The following is an 18,254-nucleotide window of genomic DNA, read 5'->3' on the forward strand; positions in this document are numbered from 1 at the left end:
TGATAAAATCCTACAGATGGCTTATTTTGTGTGTGTGTGCATGTAAATGGACACACATATATAGCGCTTTTCTAGTCTTAACGACTACTCAAAGCGCTTTAACATAGTACAGGAACCATTCACACACATTCATACACTGTGGCCGAGGCTGCCGTACAAGGTGCCACCTGCTCATCAGATAAACATTCACACACATTTACACTCCGATGGCGCAGCATCCGGGGAAACTCGGGGTTCAGTGTCTTGCCCAAGGACACTTCGGCATGGAACTGCAGGGCCGCCCCATGTGCGTGTGATCCGAATTCTGGATGGGATATGAATTAAAGTTTAACTGGAGAATGTGACTCCTGAAATTCACATGACATGATCCACTAGAAAGATGATGTATCACTCCGCTGGATTTGTTGGAACTACACACTCGCGCTTGTAAACCCGTGTGCAGTTTGCTAGTCTGGCTAGTATTGGCATTTCTTTAAACCAATCACAGTCGTCATGGGCGGTGCTAAACTCACGGCATGGAGCCGCTGCAAAATAGTAGTGCGAGAGATTGGACAGATAGATAGATAGATAGATCTGAGGAGCAGTCAACCATAGTTTCATAAATCCACCGGAGTTTAAAATTCCAACACAAAGAAAGAAGAAGGAAACAGACATCCGCGGAAATACATGCATCCGGCGGAATTTCCTGCAGCACCGGAGCAATCCCGGAAGTGGAACGTCAAGGATATAGACTAGCATTTTGCCAACCTCAGCGTCTGAACTTAGAGAGACATTTAAGTGCGCCTAATTCATTTTTCACATTTACACGCCCCAAAGTTCACTCACATATGCATCAAAATGAAGAAAGGAGACTGATCCATTAAAATATGCCAGATAAGCTTGGGACATCTCTGGTGTCCAATGTTCAAGGGTGCTGTCCTTGCGCAGACAAAACTAAAATTCCACCACAGTTAATGTAGTTGGTGTAGGTCGCCGGTTCAATCCCCAGACCGGCAGGATAAAATCTGGGTGGGGAAAAGTGAAAGAGCAGCACTTGTCCTTCCCTTATTACCACCACTGAGGTGCCCTTGAGCAAGGCCCTTAACCCCAACCGCTCCAGTGGAGCTGCTCAGTGGCCAGCACATCAGACTGTGGTTGTACTGGGCAGCTTCCAGGTATGACTGTGGAACTGTGTGAATGTGACAGGTCGTCGTTGCAAATGAGAAATTGTTCGCAATCGACTTACCTGGATAAATAAAGGTAAAAAAAATAATGTAAAAAATCTTGTGATCGTTTGATTTGATTCGTTGATTTCAGGAATCTTTATGCTACTAATGGTTAATTGTTCACTCAGCAAAGTAGTAATGATCCAATACTTTTATTTTAGTACAACTCTGTTTCATTGTGGGCGAAGGTTCACGTCCGACACAGATATTTTGTTACATGTTGTTCCTAAACTGTTTCTGTCACTGTGCTGCACAGCTTAAATGGGAAAAGATTTTAAAGCTGTTCTTTATTTTTTGTATATTTTATCCCTCCACATATCCTTACGCATACCAGCATGTACTGATTAGTTGTCTTTGCTTTGCTCTCTCTCTACACTTGGCCAGTCTCCCTCGGCGACTGCTTACGCATTGACCACCCCTGGCCTGCCCCCTGGATGGGAGGAGAGGAAGGACGGCAAGGGAAGAACTTATTACGTCAACCATAACAGCCGCACCACTACCTGGACTAGGCCAATTGCGCAGGTACAGCAGGTCTAAAGGCTGAGCTGGACTCTATGCATAGGACTGGAGCTTTCCTTCGGCCTCTGTCATGGCCTAGGCCTGTGTGTCGGACCTCTTCCTCTGTTCCCCCTCTGTTTCTCCTCTGTGTAGCCATAAAGAATGACGGCAAGAGAGACAGCTTTGCGACCTCAAAGGCTCCTTTTCTGTCTTTCTCTCTACCCGGTTTCCTTTTCTGTCCAACTTTACTGTATGTCTTCTTCCTCTTGTCTAGCATTTAGTTTGATACTCTGGATGAAGTGCAGCTCTGTATTGGTCACGCCTGTCTAAACCCTGGCATGGAACTGCAACCACCACTTTTCCTTCCCTTTTCCCATTTCTACCCTGTTTTTCCACTTGTCTTCCCCCTGTCTTTCTCTCTGCAAATGTGGCAGCTCCACATAGTCTGAGCTCAAGGAGAGACTGCTACATGGGACTGGGTGTATGTTTAATCCCTCACCTCTTTGAAATCCACCCTTTCATATCTGCTTTTAGCAGACCACCGCCGCTCATATCATGCATTTTCATCTGTTGTCTCTAATCACCTGGTCTTCTCGTTCTATGATTCTCATCTGTTTTTGTTATTAATCTACCAAATGATTAACATAACAAAATCATAGCATTGCTTTGTTTTTGGTACATAGTCGTATCTTATTATACCAGCCACTTGGGTTAGGATTATTATGTAACTGATCCCAAGCCTTCGTCCCTGTTTTCTAAGTTGGATGCAAAATCTTAATCATACTTTAAGCAACATTATTGATTGTCCTCTTGGGCCTATATGATCCATGCTTTTGACACTTTAGGAATCCTTTCCCTGAGAGAAAAGCTTGCAACCATTCCTATTGCAGACAAACATCTCCTGACAGCCAATATGACTATGATGAGAACATGTTTAGTTTTTTTCTCGCAACCTTATTCCAACCCCGCTTAACCTCAAAAGTGCTATTTTCACTGACAGCTGACTGAAGACGGAGCCATCACCTCAGCAGCAGCAGCAGAAGCATCAGGAGGAGCCTCGGCCCCGACACCCCCATCCACCCCCTCCTCCTCTTCCAATGCCTCCAACAACCACCTCCATGAGCCCCAAGTCCGACGACCTCGTAGTCTCAGCTCCCCTACTGTCACCCTTTCCACCCCCTTGGAGGTGAGAATAAGTCACCTGTACTGTACCGTCCCGCTTTTCCATATCCTTTCCCTTTTTTCTTCAATCTTTACCCTTCCACACTTCCTTGTCATGCAATCCGTCATTACCATCCCTTTTTGAATATGACTAAATCATGATCCTCAACCATCTCCCATCAGCCAATCCTCGATTTCCTTCGTTAATATTGCACCGTTTTTGTCATCTCTCTTTCTTTCAGGTAAACTCGGTCTTGATGCTGCTTTTCACACTCTTAATGCTTAACAACCCCGTGGAAATCTTCTCATCCCTTCTTTTCATCTCTCCATTGAGGATGATTTTCTTTCTCCATAGTGCTCTTTTTTTCCATCTTCAATGGAGAATGAGCATTAAATATGAGTAAAGCTCGGACTAACGTGAAATGGTCCGAGCTTTACTTCAGCTTTGTTATTCCTGAGTTTGTTATGCACTCTGCGCGGTCAGAATTTCATTCTGCAGCACAGTGTGTTTTAAAGCCATAACAGTACGAGGCTGGTGTGGTAAATCCAAGATGGTAGATTCAGTTACTGCTAGAAGAATACATTATTTGAATGGATCACAGGTCCCAAATGATTGCTGTAATTTGCTAAAGCAAACCCGGGGATATCCAAATCTGTGATATTGATCTCGGAAACTAAACATCATTAAATCTAGAGACCATTTTATAACACAAAGGCAACCACAAAAGCAAATAACAATGAGTTCTCTTAGGTAACATTTGAAGATTAATTTTGTGTGTGTGTGTGTGTGCGTGTGTGTGTGTGTGTGTGTGTGTGAACATGCACTTGCAGCTCAAAGCAGCTGACATTTTAGAAAACTTGTGAAACTTTTGATGAAGTTACTTATTGCCTGTGCACATTTAACTTTAAACTGTGCGGTGTAGCTATAAATACACCACACAAACAGTTGGTCTCGTTTTGACGTCTTACTGCATTTAATGGCTTGACTCGGTGCTACTACCAAGGGAACTGACCTGAAGAAGGTTTAATTAAGGTATGTGTCTGTGTGTTAACAAGGCATTGTAGGTAAAAGGAAGTGAAGTGAAATTGTAATTACAACTTTTAGAAGAGGTGAGAGGTCTGTGGATTAATTAATCCAGTATTTTCTCTTGTTAAAAATGAGATCTGTCAGTGATAATTACTGCTAAATGAATATGATGTGGGGGACACTCATTAGCCTGAGAAACTTATGTTTGTTTAATGTTGCTTCAGAAGTTTTTAAGATGCCAGAAATGTCAGGTTTCCTGTAGATACATGGTGTCTGGAATAGTGGTATTATATGACCATGGTCTCCATCTATTACCAGAAATAGATTCATAAAGAGGTTTGGTCGTTTTACAGTAAAACATCTTACGTTTTTCTTGGACTTTTAAATCCTTGGGAACAATGAAGGAGTAAAAATCTACAAAAAAGTGGTTACTGTACCATTAAGCCTTAGAGGGAATATCCAGGGAATATTCAGGGAATCCGTAAAACTGAAATCAGTAGAATTTTGATTGGACAACTTGACAGGCCGATGGCGTACGCAGCATGGTTGTTGATTAGCTCCGTTCCTCTTTACACGTGAATCAAAAGAATATTCGGCGATGGGGATGGTTTTTCTAATCGTATTCAGTTTTCTAACAGAATACGAAGGCAACTCTTCGAAGACTGGTTTACATCCTTGTTATTGTCGGTTGTGTTTCAAAGGATCAGTCATCTACATTTGATTATAACTTTAGTGCTCCCCTTTTTAGTCTAATAGGAGTGATAGTGATTAGGCTTAATTTTATTTTCCCATTTTGGTTCCAGGGAGCCAACAACATCCAGGTGCGGAGGGCTGTAAAGGACACATTCTCCAACCCGCAGTCTCCCCAGCCGTCCCCCTACAGCTCCCCCAAGTCCCAGCCCAAGACACAGCAGAGCTTCCTGCCCCCAGGCTGGGAGATGAGGATAGCCCCCAATGGACGGCCTTTCTTCATCGACCACAACAGCAGAGTCACCACCTGGGTGAGCTAATACACTGTGGTAACAGGCTGGAACTGAATAGTAATTTAGGCTTGAAAATATGAAATATATGACTAAAGGGTGAAGCTTTAATTTGCAGAGCTGTAATTTCCTAACAATTTCCTACTAAGTTTCCAGGAAAGAAACTGTTATTTGGTAATAATTATAGGGAATATAAGTTGAGATCCAATGAACTGCTTGCATCAAATCAAGCACAAGGTCAAGCACATTATACTGTACGATTGTATGTGACAAATAATAACGTTTCTTCTATATATGAAGTTCCAATAACGAACAATTAATGACTATTTACTTAGGTTTAAATTTCAAAGTTTCAAAAGCTGTCTACAAAAACTTGTAGACAGCTGTGTAAAAACTCAACTAAACTGATATAACTGTCTTACACCTTTTGTTATATATATATATATATATATATATATATATATATATATATATATATATATATATATATATATATATACTAATTATATTTTCTTCATAATTAGTGCCAATTTACATAGCTCTTTCCATTAAAACCTGTTAGGACAAAAGTGTACAGTATAAGGCAAATGAAGCTATACAGTTTAGAAATGGATTATTATTTTTGTTTCTGCATGCAGTTGTGGGCTGTTATTTTGACAGTTCTATTTGATAAATAGACACTACAAATCTAGGGCAGTGGTTAGTGTTGATATTCTGGGATGTTGTAGTGACATCTGGTGGTGTGAAAGTCAATCAGACATTTACTTCAGTCCTTAATAGGATTCAGCTCCTCAGACCAAGGAGTTGTGTTATATATTCAAGCTTTTTTCCTCACCCTGTATTGGAATAAATAATTAGCATTTCTGTATCTCTTCCTTCCCTGCCCTCCCTCTCTCTTTTGACAACCAGGAGGATCCCAGGTTGAAATATCCAGTCTATATGAGGAATAAGAACTCAATGGAGCCTGGTGAACTTGGTCCTCTTCCTGTAAGTACAGTCACAATAAGACCAACTGCGTACCCTACAACAACCTCATAGGTCCCAATAATTGCCTCGCTTTGTTCACTCATTAACTTGCCGTTAACGAGATGTACTTTATTATGTGTTCTAGATCATTCTATGTAGATTACCGTAACTGTGTAACCAGTTCCCTAAGATAAACTTTGAATGAGAAAAGGTATTTATTTGACCTCGTTGCACTATCAGTGGCTTTTCTTATATTTTTGTTGTGGTTTTGGTCTACAGGTCACCTTAAAATGTGTTTTTAAAAGCTATGTGAATGAAGTGGCTTTTGAGGAAAAGAATGAGGCATGGTCTTGTGATCAGACTGTATCAGACATTTCCTTTTTTAGTTCTGTTAGAAAAGAGGGTGTCAGTGGGAGAATGTCACTGGCGAGGATGAGAAAGCAGAGTCTGGGGGCTGAGTGATAATCCCTATTTAGGAGGCGAAGACTGTCTTCCACCTGCATTGTTATCTGTTTGACAAAGACAAACCCCCAACAAATGTTACTGTAGGTAGCTGTTGAATAACCAAAGCTTCATAGGTTTGTACATCTCACAGGCTTGTGTGATGTGTGCATGTGTGTGTGTTCTCTCTCCCTCTTTCTCTTTCTCTTTTTTTCTCTCCGTTCTGGTGGATCTAATGTATGCTGGCCATGTCTGTTTGGCAGAACCTACCAGAGGAGGTTGGTTGGTGCCTCCCTCCCTCTGCCTGCCTTTCTACCTGTCTGGTTCGGTCTGGTCAAATGCCTGCAGACAGCCTTGCGCTTTCTTTTTCTTTTCTTTGTTCTACTCTCTCTCTCTCTTTGTATCTTTTCTCTATCTCTCTCATGACCGGCATGGATGGGCTGTACCTTTCCCTTCCTTTTTATCATAAGTATTTTACCCCACTTCCTCTCTCTGTGTGCCCCCTCCTGCACCACCACTTCTATGATTAACATTTGGAGCTCCTGACCATTCTCCTGGGATTCCCTCCGACTGCTCCATGTCTGTGTACCCGTTTCAGTGTCTGAGGCACAGATAAGACGAGTCGGGAAAGTGGATCGAGGCAAGGCGCACCGGGCATTTGTTAGGGAGGGAATGAGAATGAACAAGAAGCACTGAAGGAGGAGAACCGGGTTGAACAAAGGGGGCAGAGGGAGGGAGAGAAAGGAGCTATACATGTTAGAGGAAGGAACTGGCTGTATGCTGCATGTGTTATCAGCATTTCAATCTGGTCTCTCCTCTCATGTAGTAGCAGCATACTTACTGTTAGGTTCACCCTGTTTGACACATTGTCAGACTCGGTCCCTTTCCCCACCCCTTTCTCTCAATCTACTGTTTTGTGTGTGTGTGTGTGTGTGTGTGTGTGTGTGTGTGTGTGTGTGTGTGTGTGTGTGTGTGTGTGTGTGTGTGTGTGTGTGTGTGTGTGTGTGTGTGTGTGTGTGTGTGTGTGTGTGTGTGTGTGTGTGTGTGTGTGTGTGTGTGTGTGTGTGTGTGTGTGTGTGTGTGTGTGTGTGTGTGTGTGTGACTGTACTGAGTGGTCACCGTGTCAGTGGTGGTGTACTGGTTTGAACCAGTAGTGGTTATTAACCTTTATGTTGTGGTCGTATCCCTGCCTTGCTGACGTCTCAGACCTTGACTCAAATAGGAGAGAAAATCCTTTTAGTTCCTTTTGTGGTGTTTGATTGAGCTTGCCTCAGTGTTCAGACCATTTAATACCCAAGTCAAGTTCAATCAAGCATAAAATAAAAAAGGACAAAAAAAGTGGATGGATTTTAAATTACTATTTGAGCATGGCCTGTTTTTAATAGTACTGTCTAATGGTGAATTAGCTTTTTCTCACTCTTCTTCTTTTTTTGTTCCTTCTAGCCTGGATGGGAAGAAAGAATTCATTCAGACGGACGCACCTTCTACATTGACCACAGTAAGACGACTGCATCATGCCACTTTCTGTGTCTTCCATGCTTGCATTTGGTCATGTGTGTCATACTTAATCTGTCTTTCTCTTAAATTACTTTTTATAGTGTGTAGTGGTTGCATGGCAGCCACAGATTTTTAAGTGCGGGACCGCAAAGCACCTCGTCCATTACAGCAGAAACTCAGTGGACCGGTCATACGGTTGAGGATGTATTGTATGATGGCCTGATGCCACTTAAATGAAAGTTGTATGGTCATACGAGTGTTAAAGAGGGCCTGCAACTAACAAGTATTTTCATTACTGATTAATCTGTTGATAAATTCTTGGATTAATTGAGTAATTTGGGAAAGAAATTGTGAAAAAGTGCTCTTTACATTTCCCAGAGTCAGATGTGAACTCTTCAAATAATGCAGTCCAAAACCTAAAGATGTTTAGTTTACGTTGATATAAAACAGAGAAAAGTAGAAAATCCTCACATGTGAAAAGAGAGAAACCAGCAAATGTTTAAGGTTTTTTCTCAATAAATGAAATAAATTAATAATCAATTCTTAAACATCTTGGTGATTTATTGTCAGTCAAATGACTGACACTAGCTTACCCTGAAGTCTCGGTGAACCCTTTTATTACCTAAAGAGCTTGTGTTAATTTTATTTGTTTCATCCAGATACCAAGAACACACAGTGGGAGGACCCTCGTCTGCAGAGTCCGGCTATCACAGGACCTGTGAGTAGTTTCCTCCTTCTCCCCCCCACACTACTTTAGAGAGTCTTTTTGACACAGCAGTGTTGCTACACAGACAACAACAAGTTCTTCTTTTAACATTGGGGTTCTATCTGTCACACTCTGTCATCAGCCTCAGTGTCCTTGTGCAACAAAGATAAATCACTCCATCGCTGCCGTTGTCACTTAACATGCCGACACCCTGGTGTCACTCTGTGTACCACTTCAGATATTCTTCTCCCTTGTTGCAGACTCCTCTCCCAAAGTTACACTCCATGTAGTTTTTAGTTTTTGTTTGTTTTAATAAGAAATCGAAGCATATTAAGTTTTCCTGTTAAACACATTTACATTACAAGCCAAATGTTTATAACTGAGCATTGATCAGCTGTGTTGCTTTATGTCTGTGCAGGTTGTTCCCTACTCCAGAGAGTTCAAGCAGAAGTACGACTACTTCAGGAAGAAGTTGAAGAAACCGGTAAGAAGCGATTTTAAAAATACAGATCTGTCTTGATCTGTCTTGGGTGTCCTTTTTTTTTTTATTATTATTATTTTTTATATAACAAAGCTAAATTTGGTTGAAACCTCACATCCTCTCCTCACACAAGAATTTTGATTGATTGCATACTTCAACTTTCCTTACACTGCCTTGACACTGCGGGACTGAGTTTGACATGTTTATCGCATGCTAAATATTCATATCAATAATTTCCCATTTTTTCGTGACGACATTTGGAAGGTGGAGTGCAGAATTTAATGTTACTGCCGGTTTTCTTTCCTAACTGTTGTTTTCTAATGCTGGAATCTAATCTTGGGTAAATAGTAGCAATAATAACAATAATAAAAAACTGAGATTAATTTCTATGCAAGCTTATAGACCGTGGTTAGAGAAGCGAGCTTGTGACGAGGTGGTCGTCGGTTAAATCCCCGGATTTTCTTTTGCACCAAGGTCACATATTTCTACCTACTTTAGCCCTAGTTTAGTTTTACCTGAATTTACTACAGCATGTTTTTTTCATTTGCATTAAAGTGAGTTCTATGTGAACTATCTTAGGCTGACATTCCCAACCGATTCGAGATGAAGTTACACAGGAACAACATCTTTGAGGAATCGTACCGTCGAATCATGTCCCTGAAGAGGCCTGATGTTCTGAAGTCACGGCTGTGGATCGAGTTTGAGTCCGAGAAAGGATTGGACTACGGCGGTGTGGCCAGAGAGTGGTTCTTCCTCTTATCGAAGGAGATGTTCAATCCTTACTACGGCCTGTTTGAATACTCTGCTACGTAAGTCTCTGCTTGTTGTGTGTGCTGACTTTAAGATCTACAGAGCTGCTTCTAACTGAAAAAGAGGATATGACGCAGGGCTTAGTCTTAAAAGGATTGTTCCGATTTTTTGAAGTGGGGTTGTATGAGGTACTTATCCATAGTCAGTGTATTACCCAGTAGATGGCGGTTGGCACGCCCCCAGTTTGGATAAGCAGGCAGGAGTACTGACACAGAAGCTAAGCAATGTACTGCTGTGGACTAATGGAAACTGCTAAACATATTTAGCCACCTACAAAAAGGCCCACTTAAAAAAATAAATAAATAGATATCCGTTTCAGTGTATGCTTTACCTTGCCGTCAAACAGCCCTTTCTGACGGGAACCGAAGCCGTTTGCTCTTGTCAAAGCCACCAGACTCCTTTTGACAAAAACGGTAATTTTACCTCACATAACACAGGAGTTGCTGGTCTGCCGCTGCCACAGTTGGTTAGTTTGTTTGTTAGTTTTGTTAGTTCCTAACCTTTTTAAAGCACCGAAATCACACAATAACACAAACAAAATAAGCGATCGAGGCAGAGATCGAGGCAGCGGTAGCTCAGCGACTCCTGTGTTCTGCGAAGCGTCTGGTTGCTTGAAGAGAGCAAAAGAGCTAGAGCATCCGTGTTGTTTCCCTATGAGACTTGTTAAAGTTTCCTTTTACTCTGATTAACTTTTCCTCTCATTCAAAAAGCCATCCTTTCCCACATACAGCAAAGGTTCACATAATTAAAGTGACTTATGTTCTGTTCCTTTTCCTGGCACCATCGTTAGTGGATGATCACTCTGTTGATTCTCTCTCATTTTTTTCTCATCTAGGGCAAAGATAACAAAGCATAAATAATCCAAATCAAGCTGTTAAAAAGGCAGGGACATTTAAAAAAGAACCCCTTACTTTAATTAAACGTTTGCCTGATTTAATAAAAATAAAAAATAAAAATAAATAAGACTATGATTAAAACCTTTTCAAATTAATCCACACTGGGATTATTCATCACAGCAACTTTTATTATTTTGTCTTAACATTATCATGCAGATCCAATTAAATAAAAGCCGATGCTTAGCAACCACACTTAAAGTTTTCTGTCTCCACTTGTGTGTTTGCTCCTGGGTGCATAAAGACACTTTGAATGAAAAACGTTGCTCTTAACCAAGCTTTTAAAGTCACACAACAGTTTTAGCGAAAACCATATCATGTAATATTTGAACAGTGTTTTGCGAAATGAGTGAGATGCTCCATTCTGTGTGAATCATGCACGGTTTTGTTGCCATGGTAAGGAGCGAAAATATAACACATTTTACATTATCTGCTATAAAAAAAAACACTTAAGATTTCCCCCTCAGCTGGGAGCAGTAGTTGATCAACATTAAGAGGACAAGCAGAGTCCAGTTGAGTGTCTAGTGACCTGGCATAAAGCACTATGGATATCATAAAAAAGAAAATGTCTGGAACACTAATGAAAACTCATCAGATAAATCACAGCCGTACTTTATAAAATCAAGATTATTTCAGTGAGGTAATTTATGTTTATTGTATTAAATCAAGGGCAAAGGTGTGTCCCCCTCTACTGTCATCCAATCCATTTTCTTTTCTGTTCTGTTTCTACAGCTTGCAGCTGCAAAATAACACTGAAATTTCAGTCAAGAAACAAAGTTTTCTGTATTTGGTACCACCGATTGCTGCGAGCACTAATGACTAACCTGGAAATGAAACCATCTAAAGGACTTTCTTCCTCTGTTCTCTCGTCTGTGCAGAGACAACTACACACTCCAAATCAATCCCAACTCTGGCCTGTGCAACGAGGATCACCTCTCCTATTTCAAGTTCATCGGACGTGTGGCAGGAATGGCTGTGTTTCATGGAAAACTACTGGATGGTAAGCTGCTTTAGTTTGGATCCTGTCACTAGAAATGTACTGAAATGTTATATTTTGTTGTTATGTGCATTTGCAACTCTTCAGCAACATTTTCATTTTTCACAATTTTTTTTTTAAACTTTTTTTTTTTTTTTTTTTTTTTTTTACCACACACATAAAGTTACAGCACAGTGTTATTTTCTGCTTTCTTAGGTTTTTTCATCCGACCCTTCTACAAGATGATGCTGGGAAAACAGATCTCCCTTAAAGACATGGAGTCTGTGGTAAGATCTCATTGCTACTAAATTAAATTAACTCGTATATTATTTTTGATTGTTTGTTTGACTTTGTGAAATAGACTGAAATGTTTTAATATATATTAATTAATAAATATATTAATATAATTCATTTTTATTATTTTAACAATCCGCATCCTTTTTTTTTTTTTTTTTTTTTTCTATTAACAATTGAGTAGTCTATATACACGACCTTCCACTTTCGGGATTGTTCAGGTGCTGCCGGAATTTCCGCCATATGTCCCTCATTTGGTCCTGATTTCCGTTACCTTAGGCTTTCTTTGTGTTGGCATTTTAAACTCCGGTGGATTTCTGAGGACTATGGTTAACTGCTCCTCAGATCTCTGCAGAGTAAATCCAGACAGCTAGCTAGACTATCTGTCCAATCTGAGTTTGCAAACAACTTTGAACGTGCACATGTTGCACATAAACAAGTTCCTTCCTGAGGCTATTTTGCAGAGGCACTGGGGCCCTTGACAATTGTGATTGTGATTGGTTTAAAGCCAAGCCAGTAAACCAGAGCACATTTTTCTCCCATCCCGGAATGCTGTGTGGACTAGCCAGACCCTCCTCCGCAGCGCTGAGGAGGAAGGGCTGGCAATGCGAGACTAGCAATTGAGCTACAACAACACTGACCACAGGGTTGTTGATTTTGATTGGAAATGCATACAAATTTAACACAGCCAAGAATGAATTTTGCAAATAAAAGCCACTGCATTTTCTCAGTGTGTAACGTTGATCTGCCCCGCGTTGCATCCCTGCAGGACAGCGAATACTACAACTCGCTGAAGTGGATCCTGGAGAATGATCCCACTGAGCTGGACCTGAGGTTCTGTATTGACGAGGACAACTTTGGACAGGTGTGCACGCCCATAATCAGTCACCATATACAGTTTCAGTAAAGTCATGTAGTTTGGTATCTGGAGTGTTTTTTCTTTTCTTTCTCAGACGTACCAGGTCGACCTGAAGCCCAGCGGCTCAGACATGGTGGTGACCAATGAGAACAAAAAGGAATACATTGAGTAAGAACATGAAAAATCATTTTCTTCACATGAATAGTTACTGGCTTTTAGCAATGGTTACAATAAAAATTATCTAAATGTCAATAATTTTTCCTCTGACAGCCTGGTCATCCAGTGGAGGTTTGTCAACCGGGTCCAGAAGCAGATGAACGCCTTCCTGGAGGTATTTATGTGCAATAATACAGTCGCCACTCGGGGGCAATGTGACCACTGACTTTGGGTTGGCGTGCCTGAGGCCCTCTGACTCTAAACCTAAACCTCCTCCTTTTAATATTTGTAGCTTTCAAAATGTATTAACATCTCAATTATTTAGTGGGAGTTTCTGTCCTTGTGTTGCTGGAATAGAACTTTCAATAGAATTCTGTTTTAATTCTGTTTTTGTTTTCATTTTCAGGGCTTCACTGAGCTCATTCTCATAGATCTGATCAAGATCTTTGATGAAAACGAACTGGAGGTACAGAATGGGTCCTTTATTTAATCAGTTCTCAGACCATGACCTGTATTTACAATACACTTTTTGTGCAATTTGGCATTTCAACAGAAAGTGACACTGGTTGTTAATATTTTCTTTCTCCCTCGCCCTCCGTGTAGCTGCTCATGTGTGGTCTAGGTGACGTGGACGTCAACGACTGGAGGCAACACACTGTTTACAAGAACGGCTACTGTCCCAACCATCCTGTTATACAGTGGTTCTGGAAGGTACGACATCCACACACCAGCCACATGTTGCCACATATTAGTCACGGGTATTTCATAATAAAAGTTGGTAGCAGTCATCTTTCCCTCCGTCCAGCCTGCGACAGGTTTGCTGGCCTTGCTTTTGAGATCAAAGTCTGTTTGCAAGTAACAGGCTTGTTTGCACTGATGAAAGAGCCTGGATCAAACGGCTTCTGTTTGAATTTGTGCTGGGTTTTTTGTAGGGCTGCACGATATGAGGGAAATATCTTATTGCAATTATTTAGACTGATATTGCGATTGCGATATGATTCATGATAATGGAGGAAATTATAATGTTTTTATCATTATTCTCCTTTTCATTAAAAAAAGAATACATGTAAAAAAAATTGTGAGGATCTGTACCAAACAAAGATTTGTTTCTTTAGTCTGTAGGATACGATTTATAGGCGTGGACGTCTCTGCAGCACCACAATATTAAATTCAGAATGGTTTGACACATATTTTGCCTTTAAAAAATATTGTGTCCCCCCTGCGATTTGTATATTGCACTAGTCCATACTGCGATTTCGATAAAATTGCAATTAATTGTGCAGCCCTAGTTTTTTGATTTTACACACACACACACACACACACACACACACACACACACACACACACACACACACACACACACACACACACACACACACACACACACACACACACACACACACACACACACACAGGCATTGCTGTTTTGAATGAATTCATCACCTTTTCCTGTGTTGTAATTGTAGAAATGACAAATTATCATATAAATAAGTTTTTGTTGTTGTTGTGGGGGTAGAGACTAGTATTTCCTTAATGAATTCTGTGAACTATTTGATAAATATCACAGAGAGATTTTATCTCTCCTCTGTCATCAGGTTGTCCTGTTGATGGATGCTGAAAAGAGGATCCGACTCCTCCAGTTTGTTACGGGGACGTCACGAGTGCCCATGAATGGCTTTGCCGAGCTTTATGGTACGTTACCTCAACAAATAACTACACATTTCCTTTACTTCCTGCTTGCATATCAGTACCAGTTCTTTAAAAATCATATATTCAGTGTTTTAACTGCAAGGCCTGGACTTTATGTAACAGTGAGAGAAGTCAACCGTTGCAGTTCCAAGAATTGGATTACTATGACTGTACACATACAGATAGATAAATGTGTCAAACTGATGAGGAATGACCAAAAATGTTCGATACTATGAATGCTAAAATGTTAGATTATTTTTTCTACATGACATCAGTGTGAGAAAATACTGCATGATATTTTTTTATTATAATCCTTCCTCCTGTTTCTCTTCCAATGATTGAATCTATTGAACATACTTAGAGGTTAAATTTGTGGTCCAATTAAAGTAATTCTATTTCTCAACTGGGTGATCATAGTTATAATTTTTTGTTTTGTGCCAGGTTCTAATGGACCTCAGCTGTTCACAATCGAGCAGTGGGGAACACCAGATAAGTTGCCAAGAGCTCACACATGGTATGTTATTACTCTACACACACACACACACACACACACACACACACACACACACACACACACACACACACACACACACACACACACACACACACACACACACACACACACACACACACACACACAGATGGCACAATGGTGCTTTGAGCTTAATGCTAATGTCAGCATGTGACTATGCTGACATGCTAATGCTAAGCAGGTGTAATGTTTACAATGTTCACCATCCTAGTTTAGTATGTAGCATACAAACACAAAGTACAGCTGAGGCTGATGGGAATGTCTTAAGTTCTAAAGGTGTTTGGTCATTAAAGTATTGGACAAATTACAAATTTGACCTGCTGGGATCGCTAGATGAAAAGTCGGGGGATCACAAAAGTCATTAAGATGCATTGTCTGGGATCCATGAATGTTTGTTCCAAATTTTGTGCCAGTCAATCTTCAGTTTCAGTGTAGACCAAAGTGGACCGATCGACCAACATTGCTGTCCATGAAGCCATTTAGCTCGCATGGCTAAAAATATATAAGAGTCAAGTTCATTTTGAAACCAAATGCCATGTTCATTTTTTGTAACTTGTCAAACGGTTTCTCTTCCCAGTTTCAACCGCTTGGATCTGCCCACTTACGAATCATTTGAGGACCTGAGAGAGAAACTGCTCATGGCTGTGGAGAACGCGCAGGGCTTCGAGGGGGTCGACTAACGACAGCAGCCTCTGACTGCATCCAACCGACCAACAAACAAAAAAATAAACGAAACAAAAAGCCACAGGGATCTCAAACCAGCTGCTGTAGCAGTTCTGTGCGAGCATGTTGTACTGTAATGCCTGACTGTGAGCCACTTCCACAGCACGGTGGCTTGAGACCGTACAGCGATTTGTCAAGCCAATATGCCTACATCTTTAAATCTCTTTTAGAGTGGGTAGGTCACTCTTAAAGGTGCTGGGGAAAGAACGGGAGTCGCACTGTTGAATGCTGAAATTATTATCCACAGGCATGAGCAATGAATGAGCTGGCCCCTGTGCTGTCGTTTGTTTCCCCCTCTACCCTCGTCCTGTGAAAATCTACAGTGCTGGAAAACACTAATGCATTTCAATAGCTACTTTATGTACACTATAGCACAGTATTCAAGCACCCGTCAGTGGAGGGGATTTAGCATGGCCTTAGTTTGGCTCCTACATGCACTATTTCTCTTAAGAAACGGCAATGGCACTATGATCACAGCTCTCTCAAATCCTTAGACCAACACCAGGTTACCTTAGGAATGCTGGCCAATCACATTTCAGGAAATCAGCCACACCCCTCCGTAGAGCCTTGTCTATATGTTGTGTGATCAGAAATCTCCGCTGCAGCCTTTTTTTTTAGCCACTGGAAAGGATTCACGAATAGGGTATAAGATACTCATTTTTTTGTTGTTATTTTGTCATCATGGAACAGATTTCTTTTTTAAATCATTGGTATAATTCTTGCAGGAAAATACTCTTAACGTATTTGTACTGATGAACAATGTTTACTATTTTGACAATTCTATATGACATTTTGTGTGAAGTGTAAATCTGGCTAGTCTGGGAAAAAAATGATCCATATCATTTGTTACGGTCATAGCAAATGTATTGAATAAAATGTTTTTTTTTTATTGTAGTGCTATGAAAGCAGCATGAAACTGTATCTTGTTTTTGCTTTGACGACATCGTAGTAATTTGGACGTGCACGGTCTCAAGGTCGAGAAGGCAAAACTAAAACGTAGGGATAGTTTCTCTGAGACATTTATATTAATATTCTCATGCCTGTTGCTGTTCATAATGCTGTAAGTTGTTCTGGGAGTGGGGAGGGTTCTTTAATGATATAAAAATATATGTATGAACTTAACAGAAGTATTACTGATCAACAACACTAAAATGAAGCTGTGTGTGCGCGCGCGTGAGTGTTTGAGAGAAAAGCTGTGATTGCCACTGAACATAAAGCAGCACGTTTCTTACATAGAAAAAGTTTTTTCTTCTTTATGTTTTTGTTTCTCTCTCTCCTTTTTCTAACACAATTGAACCTAAAGGGCACTTTATAGATCACTCTGAGGTAATTTTGCCTGTTGTATGTCTTTTGTCATTAACTTGAATGTGATTCTTTTCTCTTTTTTTTCCTCTCCATTCAGAGCACTTTCCTGGTGCAATATAAATAGTCTGTAAATCTGGGCTGCTGCTAAGGTAGAAAAAGTTGACAGAAGTGAAGCAGAGACTTCACATCCTTTTAGTCTTCTCGATTTTCTCTCTTCTTTTGTCCCCCCCCCCCCCTCCCCTCCCTCGTGTTTGCTCTCTCCTGTGGTCCCACCACTCAAACTGACTCCGTAAAGATTAGTCCTTTTTTTTAATGAATGAAGGGAAATATCACTTTTGTTAAAGATTCCACCACTCTCTGGAACTCTCTGTGGTTCATTTAACTTCGGTCAAATAAAATGAAACTTCCCAGTGTGTTGTTTGAGTTAATATGACTGGACTTTCCTCATACCTGAAGTAGAAACATAAGATCCATAAATATATCATATAGATGAAAGTAGATTGGTAACTAGTTACTGTCTTAACAGTCCTGTATGAACATTAGGTTTTCCACAAATGTTCTATGATTAATTTGTTTTTTGCACTGATTGAAAGTAACTAAGTACATTTACTCAAGTAGTGTATTTAAGTACAACTTTAAGTAAAAATGTTCTCATGCTTTACTTCAGTGTATCCATTACTTTATATTTTCACTCCAATACACTCTAGGGGAGAGTATTGTACTTACTCTTACACCATTTATTTGACCACTTTAGTTACTAGTTCCTTACAAAAGTTAATATTTAAATATAAAACATGAACATCTTGTAAATTAGCATGTATTGTTATAGACAAACCTACCGAACAGTATTTAAAATGTATAAGCAGCTTAAAGCAATTTAAAGTGATACATTTTATTAAAAAACTCTGAAAAGGGCCATTCTGAGAATTCATCTAGATTCATACTTGCCAGTTTATTCATACCAATCTGAAATGACCTTTGTACTTTTAATAATTTCTGACTTGAAATGTACAGAAATACCGGAATGGTCCTTTAAGTGTACACTAGCAGTTGTA

The 18,254-nt window shown here is 40.2% G+C and overlaps 1 protein-coding gene across 13 annotated transcripts in view; it reads left to right on the forward strand.

Moving 5' to 3' along the window:
* nedd4l (NEDD4 like E3 ubiquitin protein ligase) overlaps positions 1 to 17,612 on the forward strand; it is a 47,967-nt gene extending 30,355 nt beyond the window's left edge. For 7 of the 13 annotated variants that reach the window (XM_039779320.1, XM_039779321.1, XM_039779322.1 and 4 more), the window contains 19 exons: positions 1,590 to 1,727; positions 2,704 to 2,889; positions 4,695 to 4,892; positions 5,781 to 5,858; positions 6,542 to 6,556; positions 7,722 to 7,776; positions 8,435 to 8,493; positions 8,900 to 8,965; positions 9,542 to 9,771; positions 11,544 to 11,665; positions 11,858 to 11,928; positions 12,705 to 12,800; positions 12,889 to 12,962; positions 13,065 to 13,125; positions 13,357 to 13,416; positions 13,554 to 13,661; positions 14,546 to 14,642; positions 15,081 to 15,153; positions 15,749 to 17,612. In XM_039779320.1, the coding sequence (XP_039635254.1) occupies positions 1,590 to 1,727; positions 2,704 to 2,889; positions 4,695 to 4,892; positions 5,781 to 5,858; positions 6,542 to 6,556; positions 7,722 to 7,776; positions 8,435 to 8,493; positions 8,900 to 8,965; positions 9,542 to 9,771; positions 11,544 to 11,665; positions 11,858 to 11,928; positions 12,705 to 12,800; positions 12,889 to 12,962; positions 13,065 to 13,125; positions 13,357 to 13,416; positions 13,554 to 13,661; positions 14,546 to 14,642; positions 15,081 to 15,153; positions 15,749 to 15,851 (1,890 nt within the window). In that variant the 3' untranslated portion in view covers positions 15,852 to 17,612. The remainder of the gene's footprint in view (positions 1 to 1,589; positions 1,728 to 2,703; positions 2,890 to 4,694; positions 4,893 to 5,780; positions 5,859 to 6,541; positions 6,557 to 7,721; positions 7,777 to 8,434; positions 8,494 to 8,899; positions 8,966 to 9,541; positions 9,772 to 11,543; positions 11,666 to 11,857; positions 11,929 to 12,704; positions 12,801 to 12,888; positions 12,963 to 13,064; positions 13,126 to 13,356; positions 13,417 to 13,553; positions 13,662 to 14,545; positions 14,643 to 15,080; positions 15,154 to 15,748) is intronic. The other 6 variants (XM_039779323.1, XM_039779312.1, XM_039779314.1 and 3 more) reach the window with 4 other exon arrangements.
* The last annotated feature ends 642 nt before the right edge of the window (positions 17,613 to 18,254 follow it).

This window comes from Perca fluviatilis, chromosome 17 (assembly GCF_010015445.1).
Source record: "Perca fluviatilis chromosome 17, GENO_Pfluv_1.0, whole genome shotgun sequence".
Taxonomy (NCBI): domain Eukaryota; kingdom Metazoa; phylum Chordata; class Actinopteri; order Perciformes; family Percidae; genus Perca; species Perca fluviatilis.